The sequence below is a fragment of the Rutilus rutilus genome, assembly GCF_951802725.1.
Source record: "Rutilus rutilus genome assembly, chromosome: 13".
Taxonomy (NCBI): Eukaryota; Metazoa; Chordata; class Actinopteri; order Cypriniformes; family Leuciscidae; genus Rutilus; species Rutilus rutilus.
The window spans coordinates 28,593,007-28,618,006 of NC_140218.1; the positions used below are offsets into that span (position 1 = coordinate 28,593,007).

General features: G+C 37.2%; 1 protein-coding gene across 2 annotated transcripts in view; it reads right to left on the reverse strand.

Moving 5' to 3' along the window:
* nkain4 (sodium/potassium transporting ATPase interacting 4) overlaps positions 1-25,000 on the reverse strand; it is a 61,941-nt gene that overhangs the window by 1,848 nt on the left and 35,093 nt on the right. The window contains exons 4-7 of one of the 2 annotated variants that reach the window (XM_084428975.1): positions 23,650-23,838; positions 10,802-10,862; positions 4,753-4,837; positions 1-1,462 (exon numbers count right to left, since the gene is read on the reverse strand). The exon at positions 1-1,462 is cut by the window's left edge and continues 1,848 nt beyond it. In XM_084428975.1, the coding sequence (XP_084285101.1) occupies positions 1,453-1,462; positions 4,753-4,837; positions 10,802-10,862; positions 23,650-23,838 (345 nt within the window). In that variant the 3' untranslated portion in view covers positions 1-1,452. The remainder of the gene's footprint in view (positions 1,463-4,752; positions 4,838-10,801; positions 10,863-23,649; positions 23,839-25,000) is intronic. The other variant, XM_084428976.1, reaches the window with a different exon arrangement.

Genomic DNA, 25,000 nt, shown 5'->3' on the forward strand with positions numbered 1-25,000 from the left:
ACATTACTTAGTTACTTTTTCTGTAAATTAATGTGTTACGTAAAAATGGGCTTGCTTGTTGTTTCACACCAAAAGTTTTTGCTTGATATTATTAGTATGATTGAATTGGATCATCAAAGGTAAGCAGCAAAGACATTGGTTAATAAAGTGAGATTAAATACATAAAGTACATTTGTACTATTTAAAGGTATAGTGGAGGATCTTTCCGAATTTTAGATAAGACCCGCCCTCTCCACTTTTTGAATAAGTTTGATTGATTAACCAGAATGATTGACAATTAGGAGGACCAATAGTGTAGGTGATCCACCCGGAAGTAAAAAATCCTCTGCTATACCTTTAACGTTTGCGTAATATTCGGAGTTTTCATTTGACTGTTTTCAATACTGAATCTGTGTGAGATGAATACATGCTCACATTTAGTCTAGAACTACAATAACCATCATGTTCACACACAAAGCTCTGCACTTACTTATGATTTCTCTCAACAGGAGAGCTGTCAGTCAATAAATGGGAAAACAAAGTAACTTGCGTTACTTATTTGAAAAAGTAACTCAGATATTTTGTTGTAATTTTAAAAGTAATCTGTTACTTTACACGAGTTACATGAAAAAGTAATCTGATTACATAACCCGCGTTACTTGTAATGTGTTACCCCCAACACTGGAATGCCATAAAAGAACCATTTTTGGTTCCCCAAAAAAACCTTTCAGTGAACAGTTCCTAAAAAAACTTTTCCCACTTTTGTGCAATGGAAAGGTTCTTCTAGGATGTTAAAGATTCTTCAAGAAACCATCAATGCCCATGAAGAACCTTTATTTTTAAGAGTATTATAGAACCTTTTTGGCATAAAGTGTTCTTTAAAATAGAGCCAAGAACCCCACTGAGTGTGTATAACCTATATTTGATCTAACGTCATGACATTCATACACTGTTTAGTGTGATTTGAGTGTCCAAATACAGGGATCACTGCATAAATCTAAAACTAAAACCTAAAACTGAATCATGAGAATGGTACATCACACCATGACATAAAACAATTTTCAGAAAAGCTAATTCTGTCTTGTTTTGTTATATGTTATGCTTTCTTTGCTTCTATTTTTGACTAGCACAGGAGTTTCTCTGGTTTTGGGGCCGCACCCCCCGTCCTCCTCTCGGCTCGCTCCTCTGTTTTACTGTGCTCATCCTGTGTGAAGGTAAACGGCACACAATGGCCCTCCTCAGAGCTGGAACTTCTCAATAACTCAAGTGCACAGACCACACACACACAACACCGGTCAGAACACAGGACCTTTTTTTTGTTTAGATATGCTTTACGGCCACTTGTAGAAGTGTCTAAATGAGGCGATGGAGCGACTGTGTTTCGTCCAGAGCTGACACTCTTTTAAACAGAGGAAGACGAGGAGCAGAGAGGAGGAACGGGCAGAACGGCTTCTCTTCAGGACACGCTTTCATTTACGAAGACCTGAAAAACACAAACACAGGGAAATGTTATTAGAGTGTACCAATATATCGGTTTAACAGTTTGATGGTTGCTGATGGTTGTTATCTGGAGAGTTCTTTGGTTAATTTTTGTATGTCACTTTTTATTTTACTTTATTTGCAGTTTATTTTATGTGTTTTGGTTCAATTTGGATGTATTGACTACCGTTTAAAACATTGGGGTCAGTAAGATGACATATTAATAATTTACTCTACAAGGATGCATAAAATGTATTAAAATTGACAGGGAAAACATTTATAAATGTTACAAAAGATTTCTATCTCAAATAAATGCATTTTTTAAACTTTCTATTCATTCAAGAATCCTGACAAAAATGTATCACGGCTTCCTCAAAAATATTAAGCAACTGTTTTCAACATTGATAATAATAAGAAATGCATTAAATCAGAATATCAGAATGATTTCTGAAGGATCATGTGACACTGAAGACTGGAGTAATGATGCTGAAAATACAGCTTTGCATCACAGGAATAAATTACATTTTAAAATACATTAATATAAAAGACAGTTCATTTAAATTGTAATAATATTTCACAATATTACAGTTTTTACTGTACCTTTGGTCAAATAATTGCAGGAGACAAGAGACTTCTTTCAGAAATATAAAAACATTTTTTATGTTTAAAAAAAAAAAAAACATTTTTATTAGATTTTTTTTTAAGAATTACAATTTATTTTATGGTTAAGTCATTATTGTTAAATGCGTGATAAAGTTTAGCACTATTTTACACAAAGTTTCATTCATATTATTCAGTCATATTAACTATAATGCGATTGGGTCACTGGCATGTTTTCCCACCTTAGACATCTTTATCTGCAAAATCCACTTTCCATCAACCTCTAATTACAGTACTAGAAGTTTAAACTTACTTCCCAACACACACACACACACACACACACACACACACACACACACCTGCTGGGTGATTTATTAAACTCCCTGAGACCGTGAAATGGTTGTGTATCTAGAGACAGGACAAGAACTTCTCTCATTTGCAACTTGTCTGATTAAACTGTCATGAAAAATGTCCCCAGGGCAAATATAATGTATTTAGCACCTCCATGTGCACATATTGAAAAGGCTTCTTTTGCAGACGCTCATTACAGACCCTGCATAATTTAAGGCTTATTGAAATGAGGCCAGACCCGGTCTCAGAGGGACCACTCCACTGATCCATATTCTCCATATGCACAAGATAAAACCACGTAAGATCGAGGGTATAGCAGAAGGTAGAAAAGAGAAAACATATGAGACTCTAAAATGAAAACATTTTCCCCAGATTAAAATGCATCATTGAAACTAAACCACAGAAATGGCTTGCTCTGAACGTCTAGCTTGACGAGTGCATGACACGCATTTACACTTCCAGTTTCAGCAGTCTGACTTGTACAGTCGCAGTGAAGTAATACAGACTATTATTTCTTCAGAAGATGCTATTATTCTACTTGGCACACAACTAATGATAAAAAAATGAGGAAAGTTGGCCAAACATTGTGCCGCTTCCGGCTGCCAACGTTTAAAACAAGATCTGGCGTAGTTCTCGTGGTAAAAAATGAAATGTAACCTGGAAGCACATGGCACTTTTTTCATGTTAAACTTATAGAGCTTATACTAATAATATTTGCCAATAACAATACCAAAAAAAAAAAAAAACTGGTCCTAGTTGATATAAAAGCTCTTTACTGTTCGATTTAGCTTCAGACAGTTTCACTAATCCCTCGCTGGACAAGATCAGAATGCTTAATGAATGGACTAATTAAGAACTTACACTAATTAAAAGAAAACTAACTTTAATTAATGCTTTAGATAAGGGCAAGCAGGGACATGTGTAAGAGGATCGATTTAACCTAATTCATACGCAGAGTATGTGACTGAACCTTGAGTTTATTATGGGGCGCCGTTTGTAAAGCGGCTCACACTGAAAATAACAGCAACATTTTGTCACATTTAGCTTCAAAAAATGTTTAAAAAACTGTTATGAATATTTGTCAACTTAGAGATATTTTAAATAGTTAAATCTAAATATTAAATGTTACACCTAAATGTTAAATCTAAATACTAAATCTAAATGTTAAATCTAAATATTAAATCTAAATCTAAATCTAAATGTTAAATCTAAATCTAAATCTAAATGTTAAATCTAAATCTAAATGTTAAATCTAAATATTAAATCTAAATGTTAAATCTAAATATTAAATCTAAATCTAAATGTTAAATCTAAATATTAAATCTAAATCTAAATGTTAAATCTAAATCTAAATGTTAAATCTAAATATTAAATCTAAATGTTAAATCTAAATATTAAATCTAAATCTAAATCTAAATGTTAAATCTAAATGTTAAATCTAAATCTAAATGTTACACCTAAATGTTAAATGTTAAATCTAAATGTTAAATCTAAATGTTAAATCTAAATCTAAATCTAAATCTAAATCTAAATGATGAATCTAAATGTTCCGGGTGAAACTAAATATTTAACTAATATGCAAATAACAAAATGCCGGAAACCGGATTTAGATTTAACATTTAGATTTAGATTTAACATTTAGATTTAGATTTAGATTTAGATTTAACATTTAGATTTAGATTTAGATTTAACATTTAGATTTAACATTTAGATTTAGATTTAATATTTAGATTCAACATTTAGATTTAGATTTAGATTTAACATTTAGATTTAACATTTAGATTTAGATTTAGATTTAATATTTAGATTTAGATTTAATATTTAGATTTAACATTTAGATTTAGATTTAGGTGTAACATTTAATGTTTAGATTTAACTATTTAAAGTTGACAAATATTGTTGTAAATGTGCTAAAAAGTGACTGTTTAAAAAACTGGTATACATTTTTGACGTTGTTTGAAGCTAAATGTGACAAAATGTTGCTGTTATTTTCAGCGTGAGCCGCTTTACAAACGGCGCCCCATACGCGCGCACAGACACACACACAAAATAAAATAATTGTTGTTATTTTGCCTGTAAATGTATCTTAATTTACCCTATGTTTTAAAAATTTAGATTTATAATTTATAGTACTTTTATTTTTCATCATTAATGAAAAGATGTTCAAACTGATGATATTCCTAATTGTCCCCAAGGGGAATTTTTGTCAGATTTTGCTTGTACACACACACGCACATGCACACACACGCACGCACACACACACGCACCTTCTAACAGGCGCATGCACATGCATGTACGCACACACACACACACACACACACACACACACACTCGGGTACTTACTGATGCACGGGCTTTAACAGAAGATGAGATGGTTTCTCATTGACATGGTAGAGTGGGAATGGGTCAAATCCACCAATAAAATCAACTGAAAACCAAACAAAAGATGAAATTAAAGAATGAAAGAAATGAAACAGGACAATGAGCCATGAAGAGAACAAATGAAACATAAAATGATAATCACTTGAAGCAAAAAAACATGAACAGACATAATGTTTGACAGAAATATGAATCAATGTGAACATTAACACTGGAATATACACACCACACTACACAAATCAGACATAATCATTAACAATGAACAGCGTCTCATGAGATTTGATATGCTCACACTGTAACACTTACACACACACACACACACACACACACACACTCACTCACTCATGTCGGCTTGACTGAAGTCAAGTTTTATTCTCTGTATCTGAACAAGTCTCTATTCAATGTTACTCTCACACAAACACACACACACACACACACACACAGCGGAATGAATAACAGGTCTCTGAATGAGTGATTTTCATGATCAGATGTCAGGCCTCGTTCAGCCCAGTGTAATTCAGACTCCACACACTCTCTCTTTTCTAACTTATACACAGCAAGAAAAGAGGGAGAGACTCTCCCTGCGTCCCAATTCCAATACCAGCTATTTAAAATATAAATAAGTATGTGAGATTCAAATGAGCCCCAAATCACAGTAGGTTGAACATCATGTGTAAATGATGCATGATTTCTCCTGGGAGTTATCTGCTTACCCACAACCCACTGCGCTACAACGTTTATTAATTTCTTTCCTTCGTAAACAAAAACAGGTGTTCTTGCACATACAAATATATGTGTAATAATGAAGGTAATGGCTGTTAACACTTATTCAAAAGCACAGTACATGAAAAACATCAGTGGCATCAAGATCACTATGATGGTGCGGTTATCAAAGGCATCAGTGCACACGTTTTAGTGTATACTTCGTTGGTGAATATGGTGCAAGTGACCATGTTTCAGCTGTGACTTCATGCTTACACACACACTGAACATACAGCAGGACTGGAAATAGCGGGCCGGTTTGTGCATCATAAACGACAGGCTTCGAGCTCATAATGTGTCATTAGCGTTCGAGCTCCAGAGACCATGAGCTGCGCTGCTATGTGTGGAATGCTGGGAAGGCAGAGGCAAATGGACGACTTCACTCGTACTTACAGCGTTAAACACACACTTCCAGAGCAAACAACCACGTCTTAGACAACCACTATACTCATCCGCATGGTACACGCCACTTTCAGGAGTTGAGGGTGAAATATTAAATATATGGCTATCTAATAACTGGTAAAACCTTATTTCGATGGTCCACTTTAGATAATCTACTAACTATAAGTAACTTTGCAACTACATGTTAACTCTAATTAGAGTATTAGAAAAACAACAGAATGGTATATATGGAGAATAGAGTCTTCGGCAGTGTTCGCAATCTATACTCTAATTCACTATTCCCGACATTAGTCCACATATATAGTGCACTTGAGTGAGTGAATGAAAACGAGTGAGTGAATTCGGACACTGAGTGTGTGGGAAGCCGCTTTTGCATAGTTTGTGTTTGCTGTTTAATAATCATTTGAAACGTGGCAAACTGGCAGCTCCAGTAGTAATGGAAAGATATATCTCGAACTCTGACATGGAAACTAGCATATATAAAACATATTAAACAATTTAATAATCAATTAAAAATTAATTTACAACTGTTGGCTGGATGGATGTATGGATGGATGGATGATTCTTTAGCCGTGGAGCGTACATCGGTTGTACACTCGTTATTGCGGTGCATTATGGGATTGAATGAGGTCACTCGATAACGTCCACTATGGTTTTGGACACCACTACAAATGGCTATCCCTTCAAATAGTGCCCTACTTAAGGGTGTAGGGGGCGATTTCACACTCAGCCTTGGTGTCAGTTCTGCTTTGCATCAGAGGTAGAGATCAGACAATCAGACAAACAGAACAAATTCTCTTTAATTCTACTGTGTGTGCGCCTGTCTTTCTTATGCCTGTCTCTCTGCTCTGTGTCCTGCTTTCACCTGTCTCTCTCTCTCTCTCTGGATAGTGTAACATATTTACATTGGGGAAGCGCTCATGCTAACGTTCAGCACTACACTATTCTGACCCACTTTCATAAAAAGCAGCTCTTTTTTGAGTCTGCATAGGAATCTGCTGAGCGCTGATAACCAACCAGACACTCGAGGTGCCACACACACTCTCTCTCTCTCCCATTCCCGCTCTGATGTCAAGCCAGGATTGCGTTTTCTTTTGGTGAAGGCAGGTCTCATAGAGAATCCGGGCTTAGATCAGTACCCGGGAGCCCACGCGTCCCCGTAGCTGGTGCCTGGGACGACCTGTCCGCTCTTATTAGATTAGATTCACACAAGTGACGGCTGCTGCTTTTAATGAGCCCACGATAACAGCGGGACTGAGACTACGCTCTAATTATGGATGCAAGTCATTTAAAACAGAAAGAAAAAGAGCGAGAGAGAGAGAGGCGAGAAGGAAGGGTGAACAAGGTAGAAGAATAATCAATGATAAAAAATGAAGCCTGACACATTATTATTCAAATCACCTGTAGGGAGAGAGAGAGAGAGAGAGAGAGAGAGAGGGAGAGAGAAAGAAAAGGAAAAAGAGAGTAACAGAAAGAGGGAAACTTCAGAGGCGAGGAAGTGCTGTGGAGAAATTAAATCCTCCACTTCAAATGAGCGTGTAAATGAACCACACACAGCTTTGCATGATAGAAAATACAAAATAGACACACTGGGCTGATTATACGCACACACACATGAACACACACACCAATGTAGCATAAGGAAAGAAAAAAGTGCTTTAGCCTAAAAATTCAACCTTCCCCGCAACCACAAGTTAACAATCTCCTAAGGAACCTAAAATGCATATTTTAGGAGAAATACAGTATCTAAGGCAAAGTTGATGCTTTAATGGAACATAACTGGGACATCCACTAAAAATCCCATGAAATGGTTTAATATGTTTTCTTTCCTGACATTTTTCCAGTGAAATGTATATACATATATTGTCAATACCCCAAAATCTGCAATTTCTGTCAGTCACAGACCTGCAGAACCCCACTTGACAGCTTGTTCCACGGATGAAAGCGCTGAAGACACTTTCAAACGCTTTCAAGCCACTTCCTTTGCGCGCACTTGATGCTCTGAAAGCTGTGAAATGGCAGCTTGTTCTACTGCAGCCTGAAAGATTATTTATAGGAGTGAATTCAAGTTGATTGGGACACTTTTTCCCAGTCGCCTCAATGGCAAAAAGTGTCCCAAGCGACCTGAATTCACCTCTGTTACTTGTTTATTTATTCATCCTTTATTTAACCAGGAAGATCCCATTGAGATATCACAATCATTTCTTCCAGGAAGACCTTGTGATAAAAAAAAAAAAAAAAACCTGAGATAAAAATAGCATTTATTGTGTATAGTTCACCCAAAATGTGAGAAAAAAAATCTAGTTTTCAGAGTTTTACAGTCAGTTCTACATTAATCTACTGTATATAATGTTGAATATAATGTATAATAATGCAATGGGGGAATATTTGTGGCTCCTGATAATGCCAAATGTCTTATGTTACCAGTAAAAAGTGGCCTACGTTATTTTAAATATATCTAGTGAGTGACAGAGTGCAAGAATATTTTTAATCTGGTGTCAATATTGTCCTGTGCATTGGGTTACCAGCCCCAAGTCCAAGCCTATTCATTTACACCCACAATGGTATATCAAATTGATCATTTTAATCAACAGTACATTTATTGTTAACCTTTTACCATATGTCAATAATATTGTAAGCATTATCACAGCTGAAGACACCCAACTAACTGTGATTCGCTACTTGCTATTGCAAATCCTTTTCATTCTAAAGAGCATTTCATTGGACAAATGTCTATTTGCTCCTGTGAACAAGACTGTGCTTTTGGTCTGGAAGAGAAAGATAGTCATTTTTATACCCTCACATGTACTAAAAGTTTATTTTGCAAACTTTTAGCAGTGCGCTAACATACAGATGGCCTCAAAGCGAACAGGCATAAAAGCCAGCATGGATGTCATGCGGTCTTTAAATCCCCTGGGCCATGAAAAAACCTCGAAGCAATAAAACGTTCCTCTGTGCACTTATAATCACTTTACTGGTGGTCAGTTTGAACAGAGCATAAATATAGAGTTCGCCCGAGCACATGTGCGCTGCCTATAAAACACAAAAAAGACTGGCCGCCTCCTGTTGAGCGATGACGCGCCAAGGCCATCAGAAAACAAAGGCAAACAGGAAGTGACCGTAACGGATAAAAGTCGATTATTTCAGTGCGGTCGAGTCCCTCCTGTCAGCGAGGTACCGCTCAACGGGGAACGTTTAGTCATGGAAATCGAAAGAATGGTAACTCCTACTTTTCTGGAACAGGCAAACATTAATAATCAGAGGAAGGCTGGTGTTTAGCCCGTACAAACAGGGCAGTGGCTTATCTCATCCCATGGGCTTCACTCTGGTCCTCTCCCACACAGCCTATTCTGCCAAGAGCAAATATTCACTGTTTATGCACTGCAATTTATTGAAATGAAGTGCATTCCTATGGACCCAGGCAATCCATGAACGAAATTCCAAAACAGTAGGAATCACTAACAGTTGGCACTGGAAACACTTTCTTGATCCGATTGGCTATCTTTGTCTGTACTGACATCTTCCAAGAATGTTACACACACACACACACACACACACACACGTCTGGTTTACCATAGACGTAATAGTTTTTATACTGTCCAAACTGTATATTCTCTCCCCTTCCACTAACTCTACCCCTAAACATACCCATCACTGAAAACCTTCTGTATTTTTACATTTTCAGAAAAACTCATTCTGTATGATATATAAGCTTGTTTCCTCATAGGAACCTGACACGAGTTCCCATGAGTCCGTGAGTCACACACACACACCATTTTACAAAGTGAGTTTAGCAATACACTGTTTCTCACAAGTAGTGTGCTCCCCCATACAGAAATGTAATATATGTCAATATATGTAAATTACATATATAATGTCAGTGCCCATGTATGTCTGCTGCCTATATGAGAATATATGCAAAATTCATATATGTAAAACACATAGACATATATGAAACATATATAGCAAAAATGGCCGTTTTCATGTAAGTGCCATATATTTTCCCGTATATGCACATAAATGTGAAATATATGTAAGACGCATATATGTATACATGCATATATGTACTTATTTCCATAGTACATACTTTCACTATATATTATTCACTTAAATATAGTATTTTTAATACAATAATGCAATGTTTTCTTTGTCATTTTTGACAGATACATCCACAAAGTACCATAATCATATGCCACAGCTTTAAAAATGCATCAGTATCACATGCATGTATGTAAACAAATATGTATGTCACATATTTATACTTAATGTTGTCCATATATGCGAGAAACCAATACTATACTGTAATATATGCAGATATATGGTATCATATATGGATAAACTCAAATATTTTCTTCACATGTTTGGACACATAAATGTTCATATATGTTGCAGGCATATATTGTGTTCTCAGATAAGTCAAATACATGTATAGATATATGTCATGCTATTTAAAATATAAGTACACATATGGCCATATATTACATTCCCTTCCCATGGATCAAAAATGGGATCAATTTCTTTTTACATCAATATTTCATATTCTTCAACATTGAGAATTGATATAGTTTAGATATATTTCTCACAAAACAAAGCTAGAAGGACACAGAGCCATCATCTCCTGAATGTTTATGTTAGAGTACAATCAGACAGGCACATTTCTTTATAATAAAATGGAAAAAGTAACAGTTTTAGACACGTAAACAAGAAAGAAAGTGTAGGACAGACTTACATTTTTTCTCTTATCACACACACACACACACACACACACACACACACACACACACACACACACACACACACACACACACACACACACACACACACACACACACACAGTAAAGATACTCACAGCTGTCCTCCTCCTCTGTGATGACACTGATGACGTAGCAGGCGTAGATGAAACCCAGCAACTGAGGAGACAAACACAGACATGTGAGTGTATATCCACAGAGAGATGAGACATGGAAAATCATGCTCACAAAATGTCAGAACTAGCTTTTCACATTCCATGTCTTCACCTGATGTCAGTATATCTTTATTCTGTAACTAGATTTGTACATTTTCTTTGTTTGCCTGTGCCAACGTAACCTCCATGATGTTATTGGTCGGAAAAGAGTCAAACCCTATAAAGGGGAGATCATGTTTCCACAGGTTTGTGTTGTTTAACATGAAAAGAAATGACACTTCTCCTCAAATTACTTGTGATGTTCCTTATTTGTCAAAAGCATCTACTAAATGAATAAATGTAAATTATTTGGAGGTCTCATTCATTTCCATAGCATAAATGCTGTGGGAATAGATACATAATAAAGTTTAATCCTATAGTGTAAGGGGATTATTGAAATCCCTAAGCATAAGTGTGTTCAGCAGGAATGGCAGTCGCATCTTATAAACCATTCATTATGAGAAACACATGGCCGATAATACATTACTCAAAGAGACATTAGAGAGAGTTTTACAAAGTCCTGTGCCAAGTGAACCGGGGACTGGTGTGTGTGTGTGTGTGTGTGTGTGTGTGTGTGTGTGTGTGTGTGTTATTGATGGCTATGGCAGTGCCACAGAGGCAGATGGCACAGCTCTGCATGAAAACACACACAGGGTAAACTCAACTCCCAAAGAGTGGCACTATTCCAAAGCAATTAATCCGTCATTGGGCAGCCGGCCAGGCGTACATGTACCTTGAAGAAAAAAATGAATGCTGTGTGTTTGCATATGAACGAGAGAGTGAGAGAAACTTATGACAAAAACTTAAATGCCTAAATGAGAGTCTATGAAGCCCGTGAGAGGCTGATAGTGCAGGTTTGTGGTGAGACACAGAGACACACAGGTGCTGTGCTGTGTGCTCTCTCTCTCTCTCTCTCTCTCTCTGTGTGTGCGGGGCAAAGTGGTTCAGACCTCCAATCAGCTTCTATTACACTGAAGGAGTGGCAAAATACCAATTGCATCAGAGGAAATGTCCACAGCCAGTCTGCCAACTGCAGCGGTATCAGCATGTGGTATTGACCTCGGGTCCATTCGAGTTGATCCTAGTGTGGAGGCAGTTTTACGCCATTAAATTTTGACTTCAATAGGCCTACAAACCTGCATGTTATGTTTGTCATCATGATGTTTACAATAGATGTACTGTTAAATTTTTTTTTTATAAATTTTTACTGTTTTTGAATGAAGTCTCTTCTGGTCACCAAGGCTGCATTTATTTGATCAATACTACAGTCAGACAGTAATATTGTGAAATATTTTTACAATTCAAAATAACAATTTTTTAATGTAATGTATTTAAAAATGTAATTTATTCCTGTGATCAAAGCTGAATTTTCAGCATCATTACTCCAGTCTTCAGTGTCACGTGATCCTTCAGTTCAGAAATCATTCTAATATGATGATTTGATGCTCAAGAAACATTTATTATCATCAATGTTGAAACCAGTTGTGCTGCTTCATATTTTTGTGGAAACTGACTAAAATTCTTTGATATTCATAAATGTCTTTTGACATTACAAATGTCTTTTCTATCACTATTGATCAATTTAATGCATCATTGCTGAATAAAAGCATCAGTTTCTTACCAAAAAAACTTTAGTTTAGGGTCCAATTCTCACTATTATCTAGTTGCTTATTAGCATGCACATTACTAGGTAATTGGCTGTTAATTAGTAGGCTACTTATAAAGCTCATATTAATGCATTATTCTGTACGACAATATTGTACATCCATTAATCCTTTCCCAATACCGTAACTTAAAGCTACACTGTGTAACTTTTTAAGTTGAAGTCTATCAAAAGTATATGTGCTCATTAATGTGTAATTACTTCCACCAACTAATAAAGTATTCTCGTAAGCGTAAAACCTGCCATACATACGAGCGAGTCGCTCGAATGGCGGCAGCCATGTTGCGCCTCCATCTTGAAAATACATTCGCCAAAGAGGGAAATACCTGGAAATTCAAGCTTCGCCTTTCGCGTTTTACACTCAGTGACACCGTGACGAATGCGAGGGGGAGATTACTCGCGACTGCCGGCAGATATGAAATAATACGGCCACTGTAGGAGTTAAAACGCCCTCGGAATGGGAGGGAAATTCAAGCTTCGCCTTTCGTGACGAATGCGAGGGGGAGATTACTCGCGACTGCCGGCAGATTTGGAAGATTGCTGATGGAGGATCACGCCTATTTTCGAGGACATGTAGCAGAGTCGCCAAGGAAGCGAAAGAGAGAATTAAAACGTCAACGCGACAGGCAAATCAGCAAGACCAAAGTCAATATTGGAGTAACTTTTCCCAGATGGAAAGAGCTCATGAGGAGCAAAGATTTTAAAACGGACGCCGAAGTTGCCTGCTTTCTTCTCGACAGGTAATTCAGCCTATTTGTGTAAATTCGAAGTTTTATAGTTGCTCGTCTAACCATAGCATGGTTGTGCATAACGCCAGAACGACCTCTAGTATAACTTGCGTTACTTTTCCTCGCGTCAATGGTGAACAAGTATTGTTTACCTTGTAACATAAATCTGTGCTGCGACGGATCACAGGTGATGAATAGTTTTAAAGGCGCAATTTTTAAAGCTATATATAAAAAAAAAAGGACACTGTAAATTTTAGTTATTTTTAATTGCTTTTACTTTGTACACAATGTAACGTTAGCCTAATCTGAAGGAACACTCATGGACGAAGTCGAACTGCCATGTTAATCTTGGAATAATACGGCCACCGTAGGAGTTAAAACTCCCTCGGAATTGAAAGGAACAGAAACTAATATTCACTGGGTAGACATATACAATTTCACCGCTAGATGGGGGGAAATATCACACAGTGTATCTTTAACAACTACATTAATAACTATTAATAAGTAGTAATGAGGAGTTTAGAGGCAAAGTCATGCTATAGTTTAATGCAAGAATTGGACCCGAAACTAAAGTGTGACCAAAAATTATTACTGACCTCAAACTTTTAAACAGTAAAGTATTTGTATTTTTATAAATATATTTGTATTGCATTGTGTCAGGGTCCTGATGATCAGCCTGTTTAAAAACATTTTTTTTATATATATTTTGTGATAATAACTGGCCGATTGTACAGTACCATACAAGAACAGTGCCAACCATAGAACAGGCTATTTATTATTCAGATATAAATATTAAATCTTTTGTTGAAGGACTTACTCTGAGACCATTAGACAAATGAAACCCAAATTTAATCCATTCAAAGCTAATTCTTGCTCGGGGGAATCTCAGGCGAAGAGTGAAAAGGACAGAAAGAGCGGCTCTCCACATGAGATCTGACCGCTCTTAAGCCCAGATCTAGCGCACGACTCAATATCTTGTTAATTATGGTCATTAAAAACCATTAGCTCTTTTAAAGTCACAGTCTTCAAGCCAGGACCCTCTGCTTCACTCTTTCAAGCCCACACAATCATCTTCCTGATTCTCAGTTTCTTTCTGCTCTCTGCTGAAAGCGCTGCAGATTTAACCTGTTTTCTCTCTGTAATATTAAGCGTCAGTCCTGCGTTTCACGGGCTGATCATTCGGGTCAAAGGGTAAAGTTGCTGCGAGAGAAGAGGATTCTGGGTCAGTGGCCTTCAACCGCCTCAGGCTGTTTCTCATGCCAGCTAATTCAACGTTCAATCTCTCAGTCTAGTCTTCATAATGCCTTTAATATGAATAGAACTCAAAATTGTTTTTGTAATCATTGGGGAATTTACCTTGAGCTTAAAACTCATTAAAAATGCAATATAAAAGGAAAATAAAATAAATAAATGTGGTTTAAAATGTTCAAGCTTGGGAATTCAGCCGGTATCAGAAAAGCAAAGTCGAACTGGTCTTTAAAATGACGCCAAAATGTGTTCAGCATTTTTATTATGTTTACACAAAACCGCTTTAGTAGTGTTTTTAAGAAATAATTATAGATATTTTTCACGAATCTTATTCTTCGTGTTATTACAGGATGGTTATATCACCTTGAATTCTTTCATATGATAATCAACATACACTTTTATTCAGAAACTGATTATAAATGGTCTCTAATTAACAAGAAAGTTGCTTGTCATGAATCTCCCCAAATTTAGCTATATAATAAATAGCAATGGATGGGAATAACTTTATAACTAATTGCATGATGCAGAAAGACCCAGAGAAAGAGAGCTGGTGATTGACAGATCAAACGCCGCTTCTATGCACACGACCTGGTTCTGTCATGATCTCAACAGTTATACAGCATTTCTGTCTGATCTGAGGTTTACTCAGAGTTATTTACACACCTAAGTAATGTTGGATATAAAATCTATATAAGGAAGAAATCACATCACAGGCCTGAGTTTCATTTTCACAGAGAACACTTTCAAGAACTTCTATGCCATACAAAAACCAAAAGTGACTATCCTTATGAATCGCATCAAAGAGCATTAATAATAGCATATCTATCCTCAATAATCTGTATGATTTTATGTACCATTTATGTCTGTAGCACAAACAAAAGTTTAATATTTAGCATGTGTAATAGATAAACATCCCTTATTCACCTTTATGCACTCAGCTTTACAGTGATAAACAGGAAAATAATGATCAATATGCAGACTTCAATTCTGCTGTAAAGCAGCTCTGAAAAGACACTAGTAAACAGTCATCGTTCAGCTGAAATCAGTTCAGTGTCGACTCAGTTTGGTTCAATAACTGTGTAAAGTTCGTGTAGAGTCCACTTCAGCCATGTCATCGTCTAGCTCAGTTCAGTTCAATAGTTCCCGCCCACTTTTTCAGCAGCGCTGATTCCGGAAGTATTGTTTTCCTTCATTTTTCCCATAGAGATTTTTAAAATAGTCTTTGTTAAAGAGTTATAAGCAATGAACCAAGCCAACCAGCTACGAGGTGCATCACATTACAAATGTTCAAAAAAGTTTTTGCAAATCGTAAAAAAAAAACAAAGGTTCAAGACTGTGTACTTAACGACTTTAGTGAGAGAAAGAACTACAATCCCATGAAGCATTGAAAAAAAAATGATGGAGAAATATTTACAAATGTTGATATATTTTAAGTTTATTGCAAAATATAAGCATATATAGGCTACAAACATTTCAGTATTTTGAGAGCGTAGGGAGGTCAACTCAGTTACGTCATTCGCAGTGCTTCATGGGAGTGGGCGGAGCTAAAGAGCTATTTTGGAGCGGGTTGCTTTTTTCGACTCTCTGATTGGTGTAATTTTCTGTATAGCATCATGGGTAATGTAGTTTGTCACCAGGAATTCCATTGTTAATCACGATTATGTTAATAAATAAGTTGAAACACAAAAAAAATGCTGTGTTGTTTCAACCAAATATGGACAAACCCAACTGTTAGGTTCACTTTTTTTAATCAAATTTTTAACCCAATGGTTGGGTTTGTCCATATTTGACCCAAATTTGTGCTGAAACAACCCAGCATTTTTTAGAGTGAAATAACGCAGGATGAAAGCTTCAACAGAAATAAACAACCTCGTAGCTCACATTAGGTCTGTCTTTAAAGGCTTATAAGTTATCATTAAAAATCCATTTCCTTATGGAGAAAATTTATGGAGTTTTTACTTTTATTATTGAAATAAAGGGCCACTTAAATGTACTTACATTGAGTTCACTTTCAAAACCGTTTCTTAAGTACACTTTTAAAAAGTTCACTTCATAATAATGTAAAATTAAAAGTTTTACTTTAAAATACAATTCAAATAATTGTTTTAATAATCTTTTGTCATGCTTTAAAGAAGTACACTTATTGTTGTGCTGACTAATATACTAAAGCACATGTAAAGTACTTGATAATTGTTATTCAGTATACATTTAAAGGTGCATTGCGCAACATTTCATGTTAAAAATACCCGTTTTTCTAACCCATACATGCTTAAACAATTGCCTGATGGGCTGAATGAGCCCTTCTATGATCACTGCGATTGCCTCTATAATCCTGTACAGTAAAATAAATAAGAGGGATTCGGGTCGGAATCGACTGGGCGTGACGTCATGCGCGTTCACGCTCACCTGGCTATGTCTGGCCGCCATTATCCGCATCAGCGAAGACAACTCAAGCGACTTTTGCAAAAGTAGAAGATGGATTCAAAGAGACCGGCTTCTAGTTCATCCCAAACCCCAACGCAAACTCCACGTAACCGCGTGCACAACTCTGGTTGCAGTTTCGCGTGTCGCCAGAAGGGGGCATAGTTCTGCAAAAACTCAGAGACTTGCGCAATGCACCTTTAAAGTAATATTAAAATATATTTTAAATGTACTACATTGATATTAAAGTGAAATGCATTAATAGAATAACATTCAACTATTTTAGTTCGCCAAAAATGCTTGTCAGTACGCTTTAACCATATTTCAAAGACAATTAAAGTAATTATGAAATTGCATAAAGATACACTTAAGTCCTACCTAACTGGGTCAAAAACACTCTCTAAAGTTTTGCATTTAATATAAATTTAAACTATATTACATTTCCATTTAATAATAAACAGCATGCAATTAAGAGTCTGAATGCACCACACTTTAGTATGTTATTTGCGTAATAAGTACTCTTTTTAAAAGTATGCTAAAGTGTACTTTTTTCTCACAAAGGACACCCAAGAGCTGAGTAAAGAAAGCAGTCCTCTCTCCACCAGCTGGAGAATAGTCCCAAAACTACACTTCCATTTATTATCTGCTCTCACATACTGTTTTCTGCCTTAGATTTCTCTGGCTTAAGCTAAGAGAGCGGGAAAGAAATAGAGAATGAAAGAGACTGCAATAATACAGACCCAGAGCCCTGTGAATATACAGGCCTGAAAGACGGACACAAGTCACAAATCCTAATGCTGCCTTTGACACACAACATGATGTTAATAATGAGCGCCCGTGTCACCCTGCTGTGACAGAACTGAGTCCAGCTGAATGAGTGTGTGTGCACCTCTCCATACACTGTATGCACACACATTTATAGACATATAGCAGTTCTGATGTGTCTCAGTTGCCTGGGGGCAGATTTCACAGCCATATCTCGTCAGAATCAGAGCACTCTCAACATCACTTCACAAAAGTGCTCTCGTACACGCAAGCACTCTTACAGCGCTTCACACCCCACAGATCTGAGATGAAAAAAACCAGGCAAGACTATTCCACCTGCCATGCTAAACAAACGACTCTCAGAAGTTTGCAGCCGGTCACGTCCAATCCGAAATCCACTTACATTTGTGTGTACATGGAAAGTGATTAAACCACCGCAGGGAGCGAGAGACTTTGAAGTGAAATTTTTCTTAATCATGTTCTCAGGCACGCAGCAACAGTCTGGATGGGCGCAAAACAAGCTGAATTTGTGATACGTGACCGTTTTTAAAGCTGCATCCCGTAACTTTTTTGGGTTAAAAATGATCCAAAATACATTTCTGAGCAAGTACATAACCAACCAGCCAGTGTTCAAAACTATCTACTTGCTTTAGCTCGATTCAAAACGGTAAGCTTGTAATAATGTTTTTAATTCCAGTGGTACTGATGGATTTCCGTGGGAAATTCGAGCATGTCTTTGCGTCATTACGTCACATCCGTACGCATAAAGAAGGAGTCTCGGCTAGTAGGCTATATTGCGTCATTACGTCACATCCGTACACATAAAGAAGGAGTCTCGGCTAGTCGGCTATATTGCGTCATTACGTCACATCCGTACACATAAAGAAGGAGTCTCGGCTAGTAGGCTATATTGCGTCATTACGTCACATCAGTACACAAAGAAGGAGTCTCGGCTAGTAGGCTATATTGCGCCATTACGTCACATCCGTACACATAAATAAGGAGTCTCGACTAGTAGGCTATATTGCGTCACATCCGTACACATAAAGATGGAGTCTCGGCTAGTAGGCTATATTGCGTCATTACGTCACATCCGTACACATAAAGAAGGAGTCTCGACTAGTAGGCTATATTGCGTCATTACGTCACATCCGTACACATAAAGAAGGAGTCTCGGCTAGTAGGCTATATTGCGTCATTACGTCACATCCGTACACATAAAGGAGTCTCGGCTAGTAGGCTATATTGCGTCATTACGTCACATCCGTACACATAAAGAAGGTGTCTCGGCTAGTAGGCTATATTGCGTCATTACGTCACATCCGTACACATAAAGAAGGAGTCTCGGCTAGTAGGCTATATTGCGTCATTACGTCACATCTGTACACATAAAGAAGGAGTCTCGGCTAGTAGGCTATATTGCGTCGTTACGTCACATCCGTACGCATAAAGAAGGAGTCTCGGCTAGTCGGCTATATTGCGTCATTACGTCACATCCGTACGCATAAAGAAGGAGTCTCGGCTAGTAGGCTATATTGCGTCATTACGTCACATCCGTACACATAAAGAAGGAGTCTCGGCTAGTAGGCTATATTGCGTCATTACGTCACATCAGTACACAAAGAAGGAGTCTCGGCTAGTAGGCTATATTGCGCCATTACGTCACATCCGTACACATAAATAAGGAGTCTCGACTAGTAGGCTATATTGCGTCACATCCGTACACATAAAGATGGAGTCTCGGCTAGTAGGCTATATTGCGTCATTACGTCACATCCGTACACATAAAGAAGGAGTCTCGACTAGTAGGCTATATTGCGTCATTACGTCACATCCGTACACATAAAGAAGGAGTCTCGGCTAGTAGGCTATATTGCGTCATTACGTCACATCCGTACACATAAAGAAGGTGTCTCGGCTAGTAGGCTATATTGCGTCATTACGTCACATCCGTACACATAAAGAAGGAGTCTCGGCTAGTAGGCTATATTGCGTCATTACGTCACATCTGTACACATAAAGAAGGAGTCTCGGCTAGTAGGCTATATTGCGTCATTACGTCACACCCGTACGCATAAAGAAGGAGTCTCGACTAGTAGGCTATATTGCGTCATTACGTCACATCCGTACGCATAAAGAAGGAGTCTCGGCTAGTAGGCTATATTGCGTCATTACGTCACATCCGTACACATAAAGAAGGAGTCTCGGCTAGTAGGCTATATTGCGTCGTTACGTCACATCCGTACACATAAAGAAGGAGTCTCGGCTAGTAGGCTATATTGCGTCGTTACGTCACATCCGTACGCATAAAGAAGGAGTCTCGGCTAGTCGGCTATATTGCGTCATTACGTCACATCCGTACGCATAAAGAAGGAGTCTCGGCTAGTAGGCTATATTGCGTCATTACGTCACATCCGTACACATAAAGAAGGAGTCTCGGCTAGTCGGCTATATTGCGTCATTACGTCACATCCGTACGCATAAAGAAGGAGTCTCGGCTAGTAGGCTATATTGCGTGTGAGGATGGAGATTTATAGCCTTTTCTCACAGAACTTGATATAATTAAACTTATCAATTTGATGGCGGATCCAGAAAGGTTCAAACGACAATCACCAGTGACAACTGGAGATTCACCCGTTGTAAAACGCAAAAGACTGCATTCGGACTTCGGAGTGGCTACCGAAAAAGAGAGACTGCAACCGGACCATGCAAAAACAAGGATAAATATCGGAAGGGCATCAAATGTAGTCACGCAATGCTGATGTTGTTAACATTAACAATTTGAGAACAAAGTATAATTTGCACGGTTTGACGTGATAAGCGATCGTTAGATTTAATCAGCGCGATTTACTGCAATGCTTTTTTCCCCTTAGTTGGTCAGAACAAAAGTGGATGTTACTTGTTCGGATGACATTTTCCAGTGAAAATTGTTATGTTGGTCATACTTCCAAAAAATAGAATCTGTGATTGCGAATGCCAGTATCCACACCGGCGGTGACTGATGGCTGCACATTCTCCTCAAAACTTTAGATTCATCCGTGCTGTGGCATGCCGAGGCACAATCCACATAAAGTTGATAATTCCGCGAATGACTGTAATTGCAGATTTCGAACAGAGATGGCGACAAAGAGGAAAAACTACAGACTGCAGCTTTAAAAAAAAGAAAAAAAAGTGTGTTTTGGTAAATATATCAGGACCTTAATGCATTATATCTAAACAAAAAAAACTATTTTCCAATGGAGCTTTTGGATGTTTCATAGATTTTCAGTATGGACTTGACCATTTATTTTCAGGTAAAATGTTCCACAGCTATCTATCGTCTCTCCCTGGGGCAGAGAGCATGATGGGAAAGGAAGTGATGAATTCCCATACCATCCTGACAAGAAAATTCTTCTCCGTCTGAAGCAGCTGCCTTATCTTGACTTCAGTGTTTTACTGAAGAGAGAAGCAACTGAGATATGAGAGGAAAGAGATGTCAGATGAGAAAATAGTGAGATACAAAGATGGAGGAGGAATGAACTCATCCACCCACTTATGCTGATAAAATGGAAAAAGTAAGAGTGAAATCTGAGACACATACTATGACAGTAGTACAGTTTTTTTTAAAGGCCAGTAAAAGGAGATCAAAATAACCATCAAAATATGTTGATTGTCAACCTCAAGAGGTCAAATTAAATGTTATAGGAGCTTCTTTATGCAAAGTTATAGTGCTACAATTGTCATTGAGGGCTGGAAAACATGAAGAACAGCAGGTGGCGTCTGAAGTTTCCACAGGTACTTCCTCATGGGTCACACTAATGGGAAAACAGACGCTGGGAGGGATGTACATGAAACTCTCGCAATCGTTCACCTGTCATCTCTGGTGTGTGTCCTACGATACTCTCTGAAGGTCCTCTTGTGACTGCAAATTCTCAGAAGCTTAAGAACATGACTATTCCCTATAAGTGTTTCAGATAGTGACCTAGTTCTGAAGTTACACACACACACACACAGAAACATTTATAAAGTATCTGACTCAACTCTGTCTCTCTTGCTCTATCGTTTGCTCTCATAATCCCAAGCAACAAAATTTCTCACACAGGGGACAAATGTTTCGCTCCCAATCTTGCCCGCCACCACAAACATGTCTTGCCGGGTGGGCGAAGTTTTTTTGTTTGCATTGACAATGGTCCAATGATTTTGTGGTGTAATCTGACTTCTGAGAGAGATTCACTTGGCCCTTTATCCATCTTCACATTCTTCTGAGCGTTTTCTTACTTAATTTCTCAATTTTGACAGAACCACAAGCTGTGTACTTTGGCCAATGCGGATAAAAATCGCTATTTTTCGAACTAATCTCTGCACTCCCACTGAAGAAGCCTGTATGAACTTTACCCGTGTGAGTGTGTGTGTGTGTGTGCAACTCCCACTTCCTGAAGGCCACTTTGTTCAGCTCTCATCATGAAGCTAGCAGTTCATTGTTGGAGCATGAGGGGATAATCATCACTTTCTAGAACCTTCCGGCACTCCTAACCCTTCAGACCACCAAACACGCAGGCTTTATTTCCACAGATATTGGCTTAGTCCTCTGACAAACACTGCACAACAAGAATGAACAGATTCAGCTTGTGTGTGATATGTTTTGAGACAAAGATGATGAAAGTAAAATAGCACACAAAAAAAAAGTCATTAAAAAAATATATTTCTATTTAAAATAACGATTTTTTATTTGAATATATTTTAAAATGTAGTTTATTCCTGTGAGCAAATCTGAATTTTCAGCATCATTACTCCAGTCTTCAGTGTCACAGAAATCATTCTAATATGCTGATTTGATGCTCAAGAAACATTTCTGATTATTATCAATGTTGAAAACTTAATATTTTTTATTAAGGATTTTTTTTTAAATGTAATTCTTTTTTTAACATTAAATTATCCTTATTGATCAATTTAAAAAATATTAATTTATTTTAAAAAAAATTACTGACCACACGGTATATTATATTATTTTATTTTATTTTATATTATAAGCAGCGTAACAGACTTGTTGGGTTTAGAGGCATGTGTTTGCAAATGTCACTTTGTTTAATATTTAGCTTGCAATGACATTCTGATATTATAAGTGTGGCTTAAGTGTCCATATACTTTTGGAGGCAACTGTGCACAGCACATTTAAAGTCCACCTTTAGTCAATAATTGTATCCCTTAAAACTCCTCTTTGATCGGCAAAATGAAATATTTAATTGTTTTTAAATGTCTTAAAATAGCTTGAATGTAACTCTACACCCTTGCCTCATTCTATGAATATGCTAATGAGCCCCGCCTCCACTCACTCACACCAGCTCAGAGATCCACTCGTTGACGATCACACGTTGACCTGATTGGTTACAAGGCAGCTTGTGACGTCAGAAACTCCAGCGAATTTGCACATGGTTTGTCTTAAAGCACATTAAAAACACCACCTAGACATATAAACAACATTAAAAGCTGGATTTTCACCACAGGGGGACTTTGAGTCAACAAAACAAATCCCTTTAAGAAAATGCGCTCACAGTCCTTCTGTTTTGCTGCCTGCTGATTATAATCCACTGAGTTTGCCCAACTAAACCTGGAGCGGTGCCAGACCTCGACTCAAGAGGGCCACTTCAGCAGCGTTTTACACGTGTGTGTTGTATTTAGGGCACACTTTAAACTTGTGTGGTTTTTAAGGAATGGTTGAGTGTAGAGAGACAGGCAACATTCTCGTACAGTCATGAAAAAGCACCATTAGGATGGAAGTGTGTCTGGAAAAACTTAAAAAGTTATACTATATAAAAGTGTGTGGTGACCATAAACCGTTGAAAAAACAGGGTTGTTGGACGATTGAGGAATGCTTATTGAGTGTTTTAGCTTTTCTACATGCCTTGGCATATCATTAGTTTGTGTGCGTGTGTTTTGGAGCGACTTACGGAGGTGAGGATTTGGAAGCCGCAGTGGAGGACTTCGATGTACTGGTACTCCAGCAGGCAGCCCATGATGGATATATAGGACTGCGTATCCTCTCCGCTGGAGGGGATCTCTTTTCGGACACATCCCGGCCCGTGCTCGCTCCACCAGGAGTGGTGTGCCGAGATGTTAAAGGTCAAGAGGTCGCTGTCCTGAAAGGAAAGAGGGGAGTCGTCGTCGTCAGCCTCAATATAACCGATAAGGGAGTGTGCGCTTGCATGCATAATTTAACACAGGGCAGACAAAGAATCTGATCCATAAACATGAGAGGGAGGAAAGACAAGTATATATACAAAAAAGGAAGGAAACACACATTTATTATTTATTTGCTGCGATTATATTTATAACCAGTTTTAAACATGAAACCTAATAAAATGAGGTAAAATCGGTTATGAAGTCTGTTATGAATCATTTATTCACAGCCGCAATTGTTTTCTCTGGTTATGTATTGTTGCCATTCACACACCATCTACAATGTGCTGTTAAATCTCTCATATCATTTGTCCAGAAGTCACTTTTATCCAGCTGTGGGAAAAATACAGCAGTCTACTACTAGTTATTTTTGGCAATATAAAATTACCCAACATTGTGAATTTTGTAACATGCCATTTATTTAGCAATTATCATTTACCATCACCGTAAAAAATCTATAATTTAATAGCTATAAAAATGTATTTCAAACCATTCATTGCCGTGCATAAGATGAACAATTACTTCATGGACATTTGTGCATGGCATTTTATATATTTTTATACTATAATAATAATATTATTAATAATAAATGTTATATATTACATTTTTAACAATAACCGTTCTTGTCTTAGGAGAACTTTTATGAATTTTTTTGATCCACTACAAATGTTGACTGTGCAACGATTAATCACGATTAATCGCATCCAAAATAAAAGTTTGTGTTTACATAATATAATGTGTGTGTAGCGTGTATAATTATTTTGTATATATAAATACACACACATGCATGTATATATTTAAGACATATATTATGTAAACACAAACTTTTATTTTTAAACTTTTATTATTAATCGCGATTAATCGTGTATATATATATATACATATACATATACATACACACACACATATACATATATATACACATATTATATATATATATATATATATATACACACACACACACATACATATATATATATATATATATATATACAGTACATATATATATACACACACTGGCTTAAAACAATGTTTTGTGTGTTAGAATACTAATGTGCCTAAGACTTTTGCACTATATATATTAAAAAAAAACATACTTTGAAGGAATTTCAGAACAAACAC